The 19,243-nt window shown below is 34.6% G+C and overlaps 1 protein-coding gene across 25 annotated transcripts in view; it reads right to left on the reverse strand.

The window, feature by feature from the left end:
- Positions 1–19,243, reverse strand: part of SOX6 (SRY-box transcription factor 6) — a 514,047-nt gene that overhangs the window by 287,164 nt on the left and 207,640 nt on the right. For all 25 annotated transcript variants that reach the window (XM_016225178.2, XM_016225176.2, XM_016225171.2 and 22 more), the window contains one exon: positions 3,198–3,405. In XM_016225178.2, the coding sequence (XP_016080664.2) occupies positions 3,198–3,405 (208 nt within the window). The remainder of the gene's footprint in view (positions 1–3,197; positions 3,406–19,243) is intronic.

Below are 19,243 nucleotides of genomic sequence, written 5' to 3' on the forward strand. Positions count from 1 at the left end.
TTTAGTATTTCCTCCCTTCTACTAATTCTGGGCTTCTTTTTTCCTTCATTTTCTAGTTTCTTGAGGTGAAAAGTTAGGTTGTTTATTTGCGACTTTTCTTGTTTCTTGAAATAGGCATTTATCACTATGAACTTCCCTTTTAGGACTGCTTTTGTTGCATCCCACAAATTTTGGTATGTATATTTCAATTTTGTTTGTCTCAAGTATATTTTTATTTCTCTTTTTATTTCTTCTTTGACCCATTGGTTGTTCAACAGCATCTTGTTTAATCTCCACATATTTGTGAATTTACCAGTTTTCTTCATGTAATTAATTTCAAGTTTCATACCCCCCTGTTAAAATGCAATTACGATTGCTGCATACCTCCAAGGACAATTAATCTTCCAAAGAAGATTATCTCATACATGGATAGCTACAACTGTTGGTCTTATTATAAACAATAATCTCGTTCCTTATAACTTCTTATCACTGATCTGCATTCTATCCCCAGGGAGCTAGATAGAATAATTCAATCCCTCCTCCATATGACTTTAATCTTTACAGACAACCGTCCTGTCATCCTTGATCTTCTTTCCTCTGGGGTTAATATTACTAGTTTCTTCACCCACTCCTCTCATTATATAATTTTGCATCTGTTATCATGTCAATTGTTATCCTCTGAGAATACTTTTGAGTCCCTCTTAAAATGTGATAATTCTCAACTCAACACAATACTTCAGGTGCATTCTACTGAACAGGGAGTTCAATGGGACTACCATCTTTTTGCTGCACACTTTAATTCTAGTAATGCTGACTGAGATAGCACTGGCAATTTTTTAGCAATATTCACCATGCTAACTCCATTGCACTTTCTGTCTCCTTAAACTCATAAGCTTTTTTTCTTATTCATGTGTCTGCTATTTGAATTTCTTTCAGTAATTACTTGTGCAGCTGGGAGTTTTGGTCATAACCTCTGGACTTAATAATACAATCTATTAAATTTTATCTTGATGGTTAGTTTTAAGTCCATATTTCCAGTTTGTCAAAGCCTTTTGTGTCTTTTATACATCGTATTCACTGTTTCTCTCAGATTTGTGGCATCTGTGAGCTTGATAAGCAGGTTTATCACTTTTTAATATTTGTACTTACTATATTATATACATTAACATATGCTAAAAGTGCCTGAATTCTGATGTTGAAGACATATGTACCATAGAAAATAATTAAAGTTCTATAAAGTACATAAAACACATTCTTCAATAGTAGGAATATGGTGATAAAGGACTCTTAAATTGGAGGTCTCATCTCCTAAGTATCTCTCTTCCATCAAATCTATAACACAGTAAAAAAGAGGAAAAATATAAAACTAACAATTACTTGCAAGGGAAAAATGATTTAAAATCCCCTAGCAATCCGGGCCAAAAAAAAAATCACAAATCCATTTTTTTATTTTTATACTAAAGAGTCCTCTAATGTATTTTAAACCCACTTCTTACAAACTAAAACCATTTTTTTCTGGTGAATCACAAAAGTAACCTAGCAATCTCACCTATTCAGAGATTACTGATCTGGCAGCCTCAGTTATTCTAGAATATAGCCAGGAATGTGGAAAATAACGTCTGAGCAGTCAGAAGAGTCAGCATGATGTCCATGCACTAAAGCTCCTCCATATTACCTAGAATTTCTCAGTAATTCACTGAGACATATTTGTTAATATTTAAATATAATCCAGTATGTCATGATCATCTAATTTCATAACTTATAAATCAACAGCAGAAAATTAGAAATTATCCACAACTAAGCAAGATGTAGCAGCCTGTAACCTAAAGAGGAGAAACCAACACACACACACACACGCTGAAAATATGTCTATATCAAGTAAACACAAGAACTCCAAAGTTTTATATTTGCAAAGAAATAACCATAAAGACAAACAGTACTAATTACTCCAATGATCCCTGGGGGCTACAGCATGATAAAAAAAACTGACATTTATAATAAAATAATCATCATAATACCTCAGATTTATATATTTTGCTGTTCATAAGGGACTTTTATATTCATTATTATAGTTAATTATCAAAATATTTGAGTTACCAAGTCAGGTATTGGTACCAAATCAAATTTTAAATTTTATTGTTCAGGGACTTCGTAAAAGTTACCTAAGATCACATTAATTGTTAGATAGGTATTGGAGTTCATAAGCTACCACATCATCACCCCACTTCATCAACTAATATTTATATTTTATGCTATATAATGTGGTTTTAGTAAGACAGGAAAGCATGTAATACATTTTAGAAATTTCCACAAAAATTACTGATGTGCTGAACACATCCAAAAAATTATTTGAAACTTCCCCAAAAATTAATTTGAAAGTTTTTAAACTTTTGAGCCCTTGAAGGAATAATATTAAGTTACATGAAAAATTCCCTTATATCAAATCCCCATCTCCCTATAGTGCCACAGAGGTTTAACTTACAATGTTAGTAATAAATCCAAAACCATTAATTACCCTACATTTTAGTCTAAAATCCGTAAATAAAAAATGAAAAAACATGCATATTATAGCAATCACTTAGACTTGATTTATTTAATTGAAAAATATTATTAAAGAGTCTTTCGCCTGTTTTTTAGAACATATTTGAACCTAAGTGGATTCTTGTGAAGAGAGTAGAGAAGGTGATGTGGGATATTAGAGTGGATGTCACAAGTCAAAGCCCTTCCCCCTTGAGCATTTAGCTTGAAAAGTATTAAAAACCCTCAATTCTACAACATTTGGAGGTAAAATGATATTTATAATATTTATAAAAATAAGGAGAAATAAATTGGGGTTTTCTTTTTGCTTCTTAAGTATCTGCCATTTCCATAATAAAACACTATCCAGCAAAAGGAAGTAAGACAGAAAAAAATAAAAATAAAATTGCAGCTGAAAAAATTCCTATGCTACCTTTTTATCAGGGCAAGGCTTACAGTCAGTTTAAAACCTTCATCTGTTATCGTAAGAACCAAAAAAATGCACAAAGTTTTACAAAAATGGAGCTATCTGCTTAACACTCCTAATGGATCACAATCTGCCATCACCATGGTAACCTCTGAATAACTTTTTCCCAGCTAGTGCCAATTATGCACTTCTCTGGCCCTTGAAATCCCACTTTTTTTTTTTAAGGCCTGGAATCTTTAAAAGAATAAAGCCTGACAGTTAAGTCCACACATACCCTCTTGTTCAGTACGAGTCATTTCCTCAAGCTTCTTCTGTTTCAGTGTGTCCACCACATCGGCAAGGCTCCCTTTGCGGCGTTCTGGGGTTCCAAAAGTAACACTGGTCATTATCTCCCGATCCCGACTCCCTTCGTCAGGCTTATGTGGTGAGGTAGAGGTATTTCGGAAGGAATATAGGGAACATAACTTATTATTCTCTGACTCCTAGAAAAACAAAATAAAATAAAACCATTAGAATACTTGTTTCTTTGCATCACTGGGGGAAAATCCCAAATGCAGAATGACAATATATGATGTTTAGATGGACAAACAAAATATATTAACTATCTCTACTTTAAAAAATACTAACCATTACAGAAGCAATTATTAAAGGAACTATCCTGAAATTACAGATTCAAACAGTTTTGTTTCGTTTTATTTTAATTAAAAGCAGCCTAAGTGGTTCATTAACAATTTCAAAATGGACACTTCAACTTCTTACTCATTTATGCCCTTCATTTAAAATAGTTCAAATTCAGTTATTAATTATTAGGATTGGTAAAGTTTTTCTTTAAATTGGCAGGTTTATTTGCACAGCCTAAAAATATACATCACAAAGACATTATCATCCTTGAATTGAGAATCAATAGAGAAATTAGCTTCAATCACCACTGTTAACTGTTCACCAGAAAACATATAAAATATCTAAGTCAGTGCCCGAAACATAACTAACCTAAATATTTTTGTGTGCTGGGGCTTGGGGAGAGTCACTTTTCTCCAGCTGTACACCTGTCAAAAGTTACAGAAACCTCTTTCCATTCCTTACCCTTAACTTTGACACTTCAGCACACAGTCACACACATTTTTCATGTGGCATTTAAAAATGGTTTGTGTTTATGTTTGTTTGTTTACAAAAGAACAAGTTTGTTACAGAAACATTTGCACAAGAAGTACTTCACAGTACAGAGAAGTTGGCTGTGAGGAGGAAAAACAAATCTTAGATTAGAAATAACAGACACCTAAAAGTTTAGAGAGAAAATGTTTTCCTATCCCTCTACATCAGAACCGAGGGCTGAGGGAACTACTATTTGGCCATAGCCCATCAGTAGTCATGCGTTCACCTTAACTGCCTGTGCCTGGGTAGTTTCTCAACCCCATTAAAAAAAAAAAGTGAAACAAATAAAGCATCTAGCCTTTGTGGTTCTCATCAGAAGCTTGAAAATCTGAACTGCTCCTATATTTCTCTCCCTGTTCACAAAGAAGCCTGGCAAGCTGCAAGAACTACAGGAAGAAGCAGGAGGTAAAAGTTACAGATTAATAATTAGTGGGAAAGAGGGAAAAAGGAAAAGGAATCTAAAGAAGTAAGTTTTCACATATATTAAATGAGATAATAATTGTGCTCGATGAATGTTAGGTATGTAGATATTATTGTCATTATACAGAAAGTAGGAATAAAAATTATTTTCAGGGTTATTGGGAGCATATAATGAGATAACATTAATACAGTAACTAGACACAATGCTGAGCTCATAGGCAGTGGTGTTTCAAAAATGGTAGGTACCATTATTCTGATGAAAGGAGCAGACCTAGGAATGGAACCAAGGAGGATTTCCCCCTCTCTGGACCTAAAAATATTTTTAGTAAAAAATGTTGTGAGTCTTTAACTAAATTGAATATTGTGAAGTCTGTGAATATACTAAAAAAACCATATACCTCAGTTAAAAAACCTGTCCTTAAAGCATTTAGGCTCTATACAGTACCACTTTTTTCTCTCATGACTAATTTCAGTCTTACTTACTCATGTCACTTACTTGTTAGATCAACTATGTTTTGTGTGTTTTTTTTTACTCATGGGAATGTGGTCACTGCCATCCTGTACCACAGACAATAACCATGAGTTCCCACATCGATGACCCACACTGTCAGTCCCATAATCTGCGCAAAGTGGCTCAACACTACCAAGAAGCAGGGAGCAAGAAGCTGAAAAGTCAGGATTTCTCCAGGAAATCCGTAAGAACTATTTGTGATATGTCTCCAGGGCATCAAGATAGGCATGAATGAAATCATAAATGGCTTAAGTCGTGTAAGTAATCTTATATCATTCTTAGGGACAATGAAAAAAGGCAAAATTTACTATATCTGGTCCTCACTTTCTAACTTTCTAAAACTAAGAAATATTGGCCTTTCATGAGCGGAGGCCTATAAGCAATTTATCTGAGTAAAGGGGCACATAAATCCAAACACTTATGATGAAGAAATTATTGTTGGATAAAAGGCAAAAATGCCAAAATAGAAAAACTTGACAAAGAATCTCTAATCTTTTTTTTCTAGAGGACTAAATGATTTTTAAATAAGTTTTCTTAAGAAAAAAAGCTCAACTTATTCTGTAATTTCCAAAAACAAAATAGATCCTATGAAATATCAATTGAGGCCAGATTCCCAATGATAATATCCGAGTCTTAATGCATGTCACTACAGCACAACTGTGGAGAGATCTGAGACAATATTTCCCTCAAGCAGTGATTCTCAAACTTCAAGATACAGAATTCCCTGGCAAGTATGTTAAAATGCAGATTCCCTCATCTCCTCCCATACCCTGAGGAGGAGGACTCAGGAATATAAATTTTGATGAACATCCCAAGTGATTCTGATCACAGGTCCTTTAATTCTGATGCACCCCACTTTAAGAAACATCAGTCCCTAAGAAGGCAATGAAATAAATGTGCTTTGCCTTAATGTTATAATGCAGACATAATTATGAATAATTTTAAGAAGTCTGTTTAGTTGTAATTTTTTAAAATAACATAAAAGAGATTACCTCTCTTTTGACCTTTATTGTTAAAACAACCACTATATAACATGACTGAACACATGAAAATCACAGAAAGCAGAGCTTATGGGGCACTGAGTAAGCATTAGTTCATCCAAAGGAAATTTATCATAAGTTTGTTTTCTTTCAAACCTTAACCTCAGTGTCCTCACCAAACCTAATAGTAAAAAATTTATTCAAAATATTATTTAAAAGAATATCAGTCCTAATTTAAGAAATAAAGAAAATTATGTTGATTCAGATTATCTAAAGAGCATTTCACTAGAAATCAATTAAACACAGTACAAAAATTATATGTAGATCACTGAAAAAGAACCCAATAATATCAGAAAAAAGTCATTAGGCAGAGTTTCTAGAAAAAATAAGCAAATTTCACAAATTAAGAATATTTAATTAAGATGTTTTTGTGTCTGAAGGGATAAAAAAGTAAATATTAAAAACAAAATGTACATATTGTGACAGATGTTAAATAGACTTATTGTGATGATCACTTCACAAGATATACAAATACTGAATCATTATGCTGTACACCTGAAACTAGTACAACATTGTGTGTCGATTATACCTCAGTTAAAAAACATGTGAGGTGATGGATGTTAACTTATTGTGAGAATAACTTCACAATATACACATAGTTAAATCATTATGTTGTACATCTTAAACTAATACAATGTTATTGGTCAATTATAATTATATCAATAAAACTGGAAAAACACATTAAAATAATATTGCTCCAATTTTTCAGAAGTTATGTAAAACTGATTGCTCAGAGGTGGTATTAAAAGAATAGTCAACTTAAATAGCCTTCTCACAGTGCTGCGGATATATATCAAATATACTCACCTCACTCTTCAAATCTCAGATCACACTGCATTTCATCCCTGAAGTCCTCCCTTACTATACAGAGCCTCACCATTCTCCTATTTACCCACAAACTACACATCGAACCACATAGCTCAGCATTTAACAGAACACTAGAATAATTTATTCGTTACTGTTTTGCAGGTACTAGGTACATTTGCAACTAAATGCTAACTCTTGAAGGATTGGGGCCATGTCTCTTGCTTCTTCTATATTCCTCCAGAGCATCAAACAAAATGTTAACTGATGAACTTGAAACAACTACTCACTAAATATGTCAAAAATTAAGGCTAAGGGTAAAGATTTGCTCTAACAATTACAGGATTGCTATTTAAGCAAAATAATGAGAACTGAGATATTAAAAAAATAAAGGATTTGTTTAATAAAAGATGACATAACTACACAATGGAATACCACATGGCCATTATAAATAATATTATAGGTGTCGAATACAGTGTTGTTTATGGTGAGGAATAATAAGAGGCAACTTGCATGTCCAATTGTAGGGATTATTTGAGAGCATTATGGTTTTACACATATGGTAGGATAATTTGAAATTATTGAAAATCACATTTTTGCAGAAAATTTAATGACATGTGGGAATATTTAAAATGTACTGTTTGTGAAAAGTATGTTAGTGAGAAACATCAATACACATTTTTTAAGAAAAAATTATTTATAGAAGAAAAGACATTAAAATATCCAATAAAATTAATGGTCCTCTGAGTGTTAGGATAAGAGGTAATTTTTATTTTATTTTCAAGGTTCTCTATTTTTTTAAATGCCCTATCATAAATAATACTTTTAATCAGGAAATAAACACTATTTTCAAGGTGGAAGATAAATACCAAAAAATGATGAAGAAATAATTTATTTACAAGACATAATAAGTAGAAAAATATATATACTGAAGAATTTAGTATATAACCTCAATTGTGTTACATGTGTACATAAGCATAAATATGGCCACACACAAACCAAACACCAGGGAAGATATACACCAAAATGTTTATAGTGATTTCTAAATGGTGATGATATTATTGGTCATTTTAATTTCTTTTTTTCTTTTTTTTTTTTTTTTTTGCTTATCTTTGTGGTCTAATTTATAATTGATGAAATATTGGTTTTTAAATTTTTTTGGTATTAAATATTTTAAAATTTAATTTAATTTTTAAATTATATTTCTTAATTGTATAGCAATATATTACTGATTTAATTAGTTTCAGATGTACAGCATAGTGGTTAAACATTTACATAACTTACTAAGTGATGCTCCTCAACAAGTCTAGTACACACCAGGCATCAGAACATATTGTTTATATAATACAGAGATGCTTGAAGGAAATATAAAAATGAATTTAAGAGAATACAGTTTAGCCTTCTTGAAGATGTCTCCAGTTAGTATATTATAGTTTCCCTGTACTGAACCCAGGAAAAAGCCCCAAACTTTCTTTCATTGGTATTTCTGTAGTTGAGGGCTCTCAAATAACATTTTCTAATAAATCTGATTATTTAAAAGGGAATCCTTGTATCAGCTAAAATCTAGATCCTTATAATTATCACCCATTGTTTCCTGTTTGCCCTCAAAAGGTACACAAAATCAATTTACTTCCTCTTCCCTATTAGAGTTGTTCAAATATCTTAAGGGAAACATTAAATTAATAGTCCTTTTCTGGTGAAACTCCTCTAGTTTCTACAACCCATTTCTCATTTGATGTAATTTCCAGACCCTTTTATCTTTCTCCCTGATGCACTCCAGTCTCTAGTTATTGTTCTAAAAATGTGTTGCCAAAAACTGAATGCAAAATTCTGCATCTTCATTTTCAGCAGGAAAAAAAGTAACCCTCAGAGATTATGTGGCTTCCCCCTGTCTGAGGTATAACTGGCAGAGCTAAAATCTAAATGTAGGTTTTCTGACACCATAGCCAATGCTTTTTTCACTCCACCAGGCTTTAATTAAATCAGTTCTCTATTTGTTATACAAGTAACAATAAATTAGTTATCTATTCTTATATAAAAATCACCCTAAAACTCAGTGCTTAAAAGAATAATTATTTATTATCTTTTATGTTATCTGTGGGTCAGGAATTCAGGAGCATCTGGGCTGTTTGGTTCTGCCTCAAGGTCTCTCATGAGGTTGCCGTTAAGTCAGAGGCAAAGGTTGGAATCATCTCAAAGGCTTCTTTACTCCCAAATGTAAACACTTCAAAAGCTCAAGGCTGAAGTCTGGGGTTCCTTAGACATCTTCCTCTATCTCTGTGTGATCTCTCCACATGATGTTTTCTTTCCAGCACGTTGGCTTCAAACTAGCTAGACTTCTTACATGGTAGCTCAGGATTCCAAAGGTGCATGCCCCCAGAAAAAGCCAGATGAAAGATGTATCACTGTTTCTAGCCTAGCCTGAGAAGTCATGCCCTGTAAACTGTCAGTGAGTTCTATTCAATAGTGAGGACCAAGGCTTGCCCATAGTCAAGGGAATGGTAGTTTAAACTCTGCATTTTTATAGGATGGAGTTATAATTATACCCTCGAACAGTTGCTGTGAGAAATGAATAATGTATAAAGCATTTAGGACAGTGCCTATCACATAAGTACTCAATAAATGATTACTACTCTTATTAATCAAACATCCTTTGTCCAATTTCCTTTATTTCAATTTTCAATTCTGAAAAATACAGTCATGATAACTACTGGCACCATTTTTAGGTTTTTATTTATACTCATCCATCTAAATGGAATAATCAATACATGTTCAAAAATCACCTTCTTTATGAAGTCATCCCAAACTAATCCCACCAAGATCTGGCCCTCACAAAGCTCCTGTAACCTGTCCACTTGTAATTAGCTTTTTCTATGGGTACTGTCAATTACACCTAACTGCATAGGGATTATCTCCATTCTGTCCAGGAACAGCTAGAGAACACTGCTGCTCTGATTCGTCTGAGTTGCCAACTGCACCTAGACCAGGAATGCGAATGGGCAGCCATACTGAGAACAGAGAGGAGAGCAGTGGGCTGAGGTTGAAAAAGTCAGATAAGATGTCAGAATTTGAGATCAGAGACCGAAGGCCAGAGACCATTTCTGACCAGGAATGGAATTCTTGCCCTACGCAATGGAGTTGAACCCACATACAGGCAAAAGTCACTGACGCTGGGAGAAATGATTGGGAAATGGACTCTAAGCAGCTGCATGAATCAGCTTCCCTTCCTGCTGCCCAATCTAATTGCAGGACAGAGCATTATCCTCTTACCCTTTCCTCCACTCATCACCAGGCCGGTTTAAATGTGTTCAATCTTACTGCACCCTATGCTGTCAGTTTTGTTTTGCTTTTTCATCTGCTCTCTAATTATAGCTTTCCCTCACTCTAGTCTGCCTGCCCTAAAGAGAAACTTTATTGAGATACCCAATCACAGATTTGTCCCTGATTTCTGACATTCCCCCAGCCTCTAGCAAACCTCTATTTTCTTAGACCTTACCCCAAATCACTCAGAGTCCAAATGCTAAAAACGGTTCTTTCAAACACTCTCTTACTGGAACACTCCATGGTTCTCTATGGTGTGTGTCCTCACTACTACTGCAATGAAGAAACCCAACTTGTTCAACTACAAATATGTTCTTTTGCTGAAGGGAATTAAGGAATGCAAGGTCCGTAAAGAAATTAAAAACAATAATAAAACCCACTAAAAGTTGTTTTTGTTTGTTTTAAATCACCATGTACTGGCAACTCAACCATGTCAGTGATTAACATATTAAGTTACAATATATATATACTGCTTTTTCTTTAAACAACTTTTTTTGGATGAACCAAAAACTACCTGAGACTATGCTGTATAAGAGACATTCTACTATGGTGTTACTGAGTGACTGACAGAAAAGCTTTATCTAATCTAGGTTCCAATAACTTCTTGCTAACAAAGGAAATCTAACCTTTTTAATATGCTGAAAACTAAATTGCTAACATTTATAGGTTCTTTCTCAGAGGAAAAAGTATGTTTTTCTCTAATGTGACATAGTTTAAGGAAAAACGTTGGTTTAAAAAAGCTTACATAAATGAAAATACTGAGTTTGGCTCCAATTACCAACAATTTACTCCTGACAAAAGAATAATTTGCTCTAATAGTAAAATAAAGTGTATTCTTTTTCTCTTTTATTAAAAATGATACTTGGTAGAATATATTAAATTTACATAGCATTTCAAAGCTGGAAATGCCACTTTATTTTATTACTATACTGTTCAGTAGCAATAAATTTATTCATGATTTGTCAGAATATAGTTTTTTAATCAATATTTGCTAGTGTCATGACTCCTAAAGTCCAAGAAGAAAAAGCCATTTTTAAAATGTTATTTTGATTCAAAGAAAACAATTACAAGACAAAAGGCTTTTTAAAATGGCCTCATCACCATGATATTTAATAAATGGGAGTAAATATAGTGAACAGAGTAAATATGGAAAACTATTTAAAATCTCCAAACTTGTTAAGACAATCACATAGAAAAGTCTTGCATCATCTAAATACCACCAGCCTCACATATAGAATCAAATCTCAAGATTCAAAGGTCCTTGCCCAGCCGGGCGTGGCTTAGCGGTTGAGCGTCGGCCTAGGATCCAGGAGATCAGGGTTCGATTCCCAGTCAGGGCACATGCCCAGGTTGCGGGCTGCAGCCATCAATGACTCTCTCATCATTGATGTTTCTATCTCTCTCCCTCTCCCTTCCTCTCTCTGAAATCAATAAAGATATATTTTAAAAAAACAACAACAAAAAAACAACAAAGGTCCTTAAAAATCCAATTGTTCAACTCCATCTAGTAGCTGAATCCCCGGTGCAAGAAAAGGTAGTATAACAGTTAACAAGTATAGGCTCTTTGGGCCAGATTTTCTAGTTAAATCCATTTTTCCATCTCATATAACCCCAAACAAGTCAGATAATCTCTCTTGGCCTTAATTTCCTGATCTATAAAATGGGAGTGATAATAATAGTAGTACAGAACCTACCTCACAGTATTGTTATGAAAATTAAATTAATTAATAAAAATAAAACATCTGTTGCATAGTAACTGCTCGTTAAATAGTGGCGGTGGTAGTAGTGATGGTGGCTGTTACAATTTCCCTGACAAGCAAGCTTTTTCCCTCTCCTTAAACACCTCCACTGCTAGAAGATTTGGCACCTCTCAAAGCAGCTGATTCTATCTATGGAAGGTTATCAAACATTCTTATTTATAGGAATATGAATCCTATTTCTTCAACCTATGAAAACATTTCCATCCCATGGAAACATTTAGAACAGCCACACTTTCAATGCATACACACAGCATTACAGTACCCTTGTATCTTTTCTTTTCCTAGGCAAAACGTCCCTGTTTCCTTCATTTCTTCCTCATAGAGGCGGGTGGGCCATCGTGATCATTCTCCCCTGAGTATGTTCCAATTCATTTCTCTCGATCTCTTAAAGAGCAGTGCCCTGAACTGAATGTACTCAATATTGTCTAAACAACAAAGAATTAAGGCACATGATCTATCACTGCCTTAGGGATATTAAAGATCTAATGCCATGGGACAGGCAGCCTCATAGATGAAGACTACTTTATAACTTTTTGGTAAAGGAACAGTAAGAAGAGCTTTAAGGTGAGCCCCCCGATAGTGAATTCCCCAACATATGGAGCAACATTCTATCAAGGTCTCCCTCAGCTACTAGCTGATTCATGTGCCTACAAACTCCAGACAGTTACTTTCATCTGGCAATTCATTAGTATTTAAACTACCCTATGATATTCAACCTAAGCAACACTACCAGGCCAGGTTGAGTTGGCTAAGACAATTTTAACCTTGAAACCAACAAATTTAGAATTAGCAGGAGACTTATTCAAATTTTTCATGTTTGAGATGAGGAAACTGAAGTCAGGAGATATGAAGTGACTTCCTAAGGTCACACAGCAAATTAGTGGCACCTATAAGCACAAGCCTTCTATGAGGTAACATCCTTTCCTAAATAACCCCAGGGAAAATATTTCCACTGATTCAAAAGAAGGTGTTTTTGTTGTTGCTACTGTTGTTTTGACAACCTGAGGCATTAGGGAAGAACTGGTGTGCTTATGCAGAAATTGGAGAAGTAAAATTAGACAAGTTTTTCCCAAGCAAATTTCTATGCCTGAAGAGTCGAATGATTCCAGGGAGGTTTTTTGAAGAGGTAACTACTTACTCTAGTATCAAGTTCATTATCCTCATGCTCTCTTCCTTTGTAGTTGTTTTCTTTTCTTCCCCATTTCAGGGTACACTTATGAAAAATAACTGTGTATTTTATATAGAATCAGCAAAGCAGCTAGTATGCTTTAAGTGACTTGAAGGTTATCATGGAAGCTTCAATTATACGTACATCACAGAATCCAGACATCGGTCAGTTCATCAGGAAACCATTTTGCATAAGCATCATCCAAAAAAGAACTCTGGGGTTTGTCCACCCCAGACATCATAATTAATCATCTGAAGCAAAGGAGGTAAAGTAAAAAAACTTCCCTATCCTCTATGAAAAACAAGGAAAGAGCCTTGAGAGTAGGAGAGTCAAGGTACCAGGGGCCTGCTGTATGACATGGGTGTTGGCACGGAAGAGGAGTGCATGTAGTATGACACAAGTAATCTGTTGAAATGTTGATAATCCAGTTTCTGGGAGATCTGTCCTTAATTCAAGACAGGAACTGGTGCCATTGATGGGGAGAGGGGATCTACAATGATTCAATGGTATCATAGTAGCTTCAGTAAAAATAGAAAATGATACAAAACTCTTAGGGAAAAGGTAAGGTAGCTGGGATCCACTAGGAGATGAGGTAATAATTAGGCCCCCAGAAACAAATATCAATGTCTAGGGTGTCTATTTTTAAATGATGAGGCTGGGGTCACAAAAATAGCTCAGAGTATGCTCTTTGTACCTCACAAATCTTAACATTAAAAAGTACCAGGGCCAATGAAGGTCTGTCAAACCTATTTATTCCTTAACAAAGATTCTGTTCTGTTTACAGTGAAGTTCTTTCATGGCCCAATTTTCCAAGGGAAGAGGGACTAGAGAGCAGGTTGCTCTGTATGCCATATACACTGAGCACGCACAGCCCCTCCGTAATCTCAACAATCTCTCGTCTGCACTGGGATTTTGCCCAGTAAGGTTCTCAATTTTGAGAATTTCACCACAAAAGCCTTCAAATTTCCTTCTAATATATCAAATACATATAATGGCTTACCAAGAAACTCTTGGTGATCCAGAAATTTTAAAATAACATCTCTAGCTCTCTGATTTAAGTTTTTACAAATAGAACAAGTTCAAAGAAACTAAAAGTGATTTTTCAGAGGCTATGCTGTTTATAAAACAACTATCCAGCTATCTATCTACCTATCTATCTGTATTTACATTTCCAGGGAAAAGGAACCTAGGCACAAAAATGTCACCAATTTACCACAAAGCAGCAAGCAGAAATCTAATTCTGTCATCAGGTGCCCCCAATGTCTGGAAGATGTGCATTGCTCTACCCGGAGGCAACACACAACCTTGGATTGATGGCTCAGTTAGAATCATACAGCCTACGTTTTCTCTCTAGCAGGGGTGGGAGGTGTGAACTTTTAATTTTTTTCTCTTAACTTTCAAATACCCCAAAACTTAGATTCAGACAGATTCCTTGCCCTACTGTGACATCCCTCATGGATCCAAAAAAAAGTAGCCAAAAGGAGAGCCGAAGTCTAATCTTACTGTCAATTTCAGAAAGCAAACTAAAGAAACTATAATCAGCTTCACATACAAACCATATCAGTGTCAGAACAAAACAAAAAAAAATGGAAGAAGTATCTTTGGCAGAATCATACCAGGTACAAAGTAAGTTAATACAACTAAAGGGCAAATGTTAACTCTGAATTCAAGAGCAAAAATTTTCTCAATTTGTTCATGGATTACATTAGCTAGCTCAATGCTTATGTAAAACACTATCAATTTACCACTGAGACTAACCAAAAAATTCCTAAATAACAGTAAATGCCAAAAAAAAAAAAAAAAAAAAGGGGGGGGTAAGTTCTAGTTCTTTGTATTTCTAGGCAAACAAATCTCTTCTATTACACCACCACAATCTATCGACATGTGAATGAGGGCAGATGTCTTCCCAGAAGCTTGTTGAACTTGAGAAAACTGAATTCTAGGTACTCTCACTACACTGGCAGTAAAATAATCAAGAATTAAATTATAGTAACAGCAAAAGTTTACAAAATAACTTTCAATCATTTTATTAAATAATGCCTCCCATTTTCTAAAGTGCTAATGAGATATAAAGAAGATAAATGAAATGCATAAATATTCATTTCTAATTTTTGCCTGATTGTCAAATTTTATTAGTAAAGCTTTGTAATTTATACTTTGGATTTCAGAATGTAGTTTACAAAGAGATATATCAGAGAACTCAATTTGCATCACCTAGAAAAATAATGCCTAGAGGTCATGGGAATGTAGTAAGACCAAAATAATATTTAAAAGGTTAATAGTATAAAAAATAAATATGTCATCACATTGAAAGCTATAGTAACAAATGGAATAATAGCTTGAAGCTGTTCCTCTTTAAAAAGGTTACATTTCTCTTGGAAAGCAAGGAAAACTTATTACAGAGGACAATCAAACAGTGGGGTAATTTGCATACCAAGGTAATTAAGGCACAATCATTAGAGGCGTTCAAGAAAGATTAGATATGCTAGGGAAGGAACAGAGTAGGGTCTTTCCTGCTTAATGCAGGTGTTTTGACTCAATAATCAAAGAGAGCCCTTTCAATCTCATCTCCGGATGAAAGATGGGAGCAGGATTCGTATGTTAAAGTTACCTTTATGGAAAGCAACCTTGTCCAAGGTAAAGTAAGAAAGTAGATCTGGAGGAGTGCAAGGACAATCCCAGTTTCCTCCTTCCAAAGAAATACGCTGCCTACCCAGGCATCACCCTCTTATTCATGATGATCTAGAAGAACCTTAAGGTTCATATTTCATTCTAATCATGAAAAGTTGAAATTAGTCATGTGAATCACCGCATGCTATATAATACATGCATTATACTTTCTACAAAACACTGCTTAGAAAAATTACAGAAATGTGCAAATTCCATTATCCCAGTATCACATTTCATTGTAGTAATGTACCCAGATCGTTACTGCGCAAGAAGGAATTCTGAACAAGAAAGTGTACATTAATCAGAACCACCTATGTACTGAAAGGAGCTTGTGGAGTTCTGCTTTAATCAGAAAATTATTGGTGTCTTGAGATCAGCTTTCATTGATTAATACTGATCAATTATGACAAGAAGCCTATTTAAAAAAACAAACCTTCTACTATGTTTAAATGCCATTTGAATTCATCAAGGCAATAAAAGCTGAGTGAACTAGGCCAGCTCAAATTGTTCTGCTAGACTAGATCAAACCACATTTCTATTAGTAATCAAGTCTTATTTTAAATAATTATCAAAAAAATGACTTTCTTTAAGTGTCTGGAAATGTTATAGAGCCCAAACTATACTTTAGTCATGAAGGAATATTTGCATATGGATAGTAGACAGGAAAAGTCAAACTGCAGGAGCATCGCTGTGATGTATACTAGCATTTTATTGGTGAAAGAAATGAAAACAAGATATTTATGAGACATAAAGGTATCAAATAAAAATGAAGCAAATTAGAGGAATATTGGCTGAATCCCAGAAAAGATAATCCTCATGACCATGAAGGAATTCTGTAAATTGTAAGTGAATGTCAGTGATAAAGTTTGTTAAGAGATTCATATTACAGTCAGTGCTCTACAAGCCTCAGTTACTGGATCTTATACACAGACTGAAAAATTAAATAAAAATAAACATGGCATACCCTATTTCCTTGAAAACATTCTGTATACCCAATTTTATTATTTATACTGAAAAACAAGAAAAAATACTAGGGTCCGATTTTCCTTGAACTGTTAAGATACAAAAGAAATGCAAAAAGTCTTTGCACGATGTAGCAAAGTACTGAATTTTTATATTTTGGCAGGTGCTCAATATGCAGCCCACATAATCACATGCTAATGACTGGAGTATGTTCATCAGCATGCATACCTGATTCCTTCTTGCCCAAGGGAGAAAAAAGCCAACTATACCAGAGCATGTTAATGTTCCTACTTTTGATAAAAATTTTGATAATATTCTTGGTAAGAAAACTTTCCCAAAAAGTATATTTAGAAAGGTGTATTATATCATTAAGAAGAATGATAAAATACCTCAAGTTTTCATAAACACAGATATGTTTTCAAGTAGCATCTGAGTCATCATTTTGTTTAATTTATACAACCCAGATTTGGGAACTTCTAAAAAAATAGCTTTTCTTTTCTAGAAAACCAGGAGGTGAAAAAAAAAGGTGATCAATGTGTTAACACTAGACATTAGTTGTCTATTTCACAACCCACACCATCCAATAAAATATGGTTTTATTTTTTGGTTCAAATTGTAAATGAATTTCTGTCATTGAAAAAAGGAGACAGTACTGTGTGCTAATAATACGGTTTCAAATTTATAGAAAATGGAAAATTTCCCACAGGGCTTCCTGGAGAATATTGTTTCATGACTCAGGGAGGCAAAGATGGACATTTCTACTTGTTACCAGAAGTTTAGGCTTGAATTTTACTTAACACGAATGAATTTCCAAAATCCTAAAATGAAGGAATAGTGACAACTTCTCAAAAAGTCTAAACCTTGATAGTTTGTGGATATTTTCCCCAGCGCTTCGTAAACAAGTCAGGTACCAAAAAGAGGCACATGAGCTTGCCTTAGGTGTTAAGTCTATAAACAACTTAGGACCAAATGAACTAGTGGGTTTCAGTATACTTTCCAAAGCAGTCTCAATAAAAGTGAGGAAATAAATTTCATTTGGGTGCTGCCTTATGTCTTAAATGACTAAATCTTACCAAAAACTATTAACAATTCAAGTTTTTAAAATCTTTGAAAAGGCAACAAAATTAGAAATCTTCTAGAAGTCTGTCACAACATAAAACATGGCTGAGAAAGATTAAATCCTCACTTAAAATTCCTGGACTATGTTATCATGTAATGAAAACAGTTCCATTCCCAGAAATGGTACAAAGTCCACACCAGACTTTTTATGACTCCAATGAACTACATAAAACTCTCCAGAGTTGATTAGCAACTTCATTGGACTGAAAGCAAGAAAGGCTGAGAAGGAGAAACTGTTTGCAAGCAAGAAAGTATTGGTCCCAACAGTTATTTATTAAATGTCTCAACATGCCTATCATTATTTTCTTTCAATTACAACAAAGGATATTATTGGTGCCCTTTATTTATAGCAGAAAAGTATTTTTAAAACTTTTCTAGAAGATAAAACTCACTTGGGGAAATTTAACTGGTCTCCAAAATAAGGAATTCTGATATTCTGAGGCTGAAAGTCCAGCTTGGTTATTTCTACTTAATTGGACTAGTAGTTAAAAGCCAGATGCATATAATCCCATTTTGGCTTAAAATATATATTAATATAAGTATACATGTAAGTACATACTTGCACATGTGTAGAGAACATCCTACTTACAATCTTGTCACTTTTTAAATCTTATAAGAGATACTGTTGGTGCCTTACCCACATCCCTGTGTCCTACCCCAGAAGTCACCTGCAAACAGTTCACTCTTAGGCAAAAAGCTTCTGTCCTCACATAGGACCATTTTCTGTCCTGCATCAAGCCTACCCTCTCCCCCTCTCTTTGGTCTCAGCAGCTTCATGTCCTATTCACTCTTTTTTTTTTTTAAAATATATTTTTTTAAATATATCTTTATTGATTTCAGAGAGAGGAAAGGAGAGGGACAGAGAGAGAGAGAAACATCAATGATGAGAGAGTCATTGATCGGCTGCAGCCCGCAACCCGGGCATGTGCCCTGACCGGGAATCGAACCCTGATCGCCTGGATCCTAGGTCGACGCTCAACCGCTGAGCCACGCCCGGCCGGGCCCCTGTTCACTCTTGACTAAAGTTCTGCCCACATGTACATTACTTAAAATCATCTCCTCACCCTCTGCGTGAATGTTGTCTTCTTCAGAATCTATGGGAACACCTTGAAGAATAACCTCCCTAACTGTTCAGGCTTCCACTTAGCATCCAACTCTCACCTGCACTACTGCAATAGTTTTCCTAATAAGTGTCCTTCTGATGTTATCTCCTACAATCCATTCTCTACACAGTAGCCAATGTGATCTTTTAAAAGCATAAATCAAATCATGTTAGTCTCGCTTAAAATCTTCCAGTGGCTTCCTCTTGCACTTGAAATAAAGTCCAAACACCTCACTGTAGCCTATGATACATACCCCATAGTATCTGTGGTCTGTCTGCCTGCCTCCTTA

Source organism: Miniopterus natalensis, chromosome 11 (genome assembly GCF_054644295.1).
Source record: "Miniopterus natalensis isolate mMinNat1 chromosome 11, mMinNat1.hap1, whole genome shotgun sequence".
In the NCBI taxonomy this organism is placed as follows: domain Eukaryota; kingdom Metazoa; phylum Chordata; class Mammalia; order Chiroptera; family Miniopteridae; genus Miniopterus; species Miniopterus natalensis.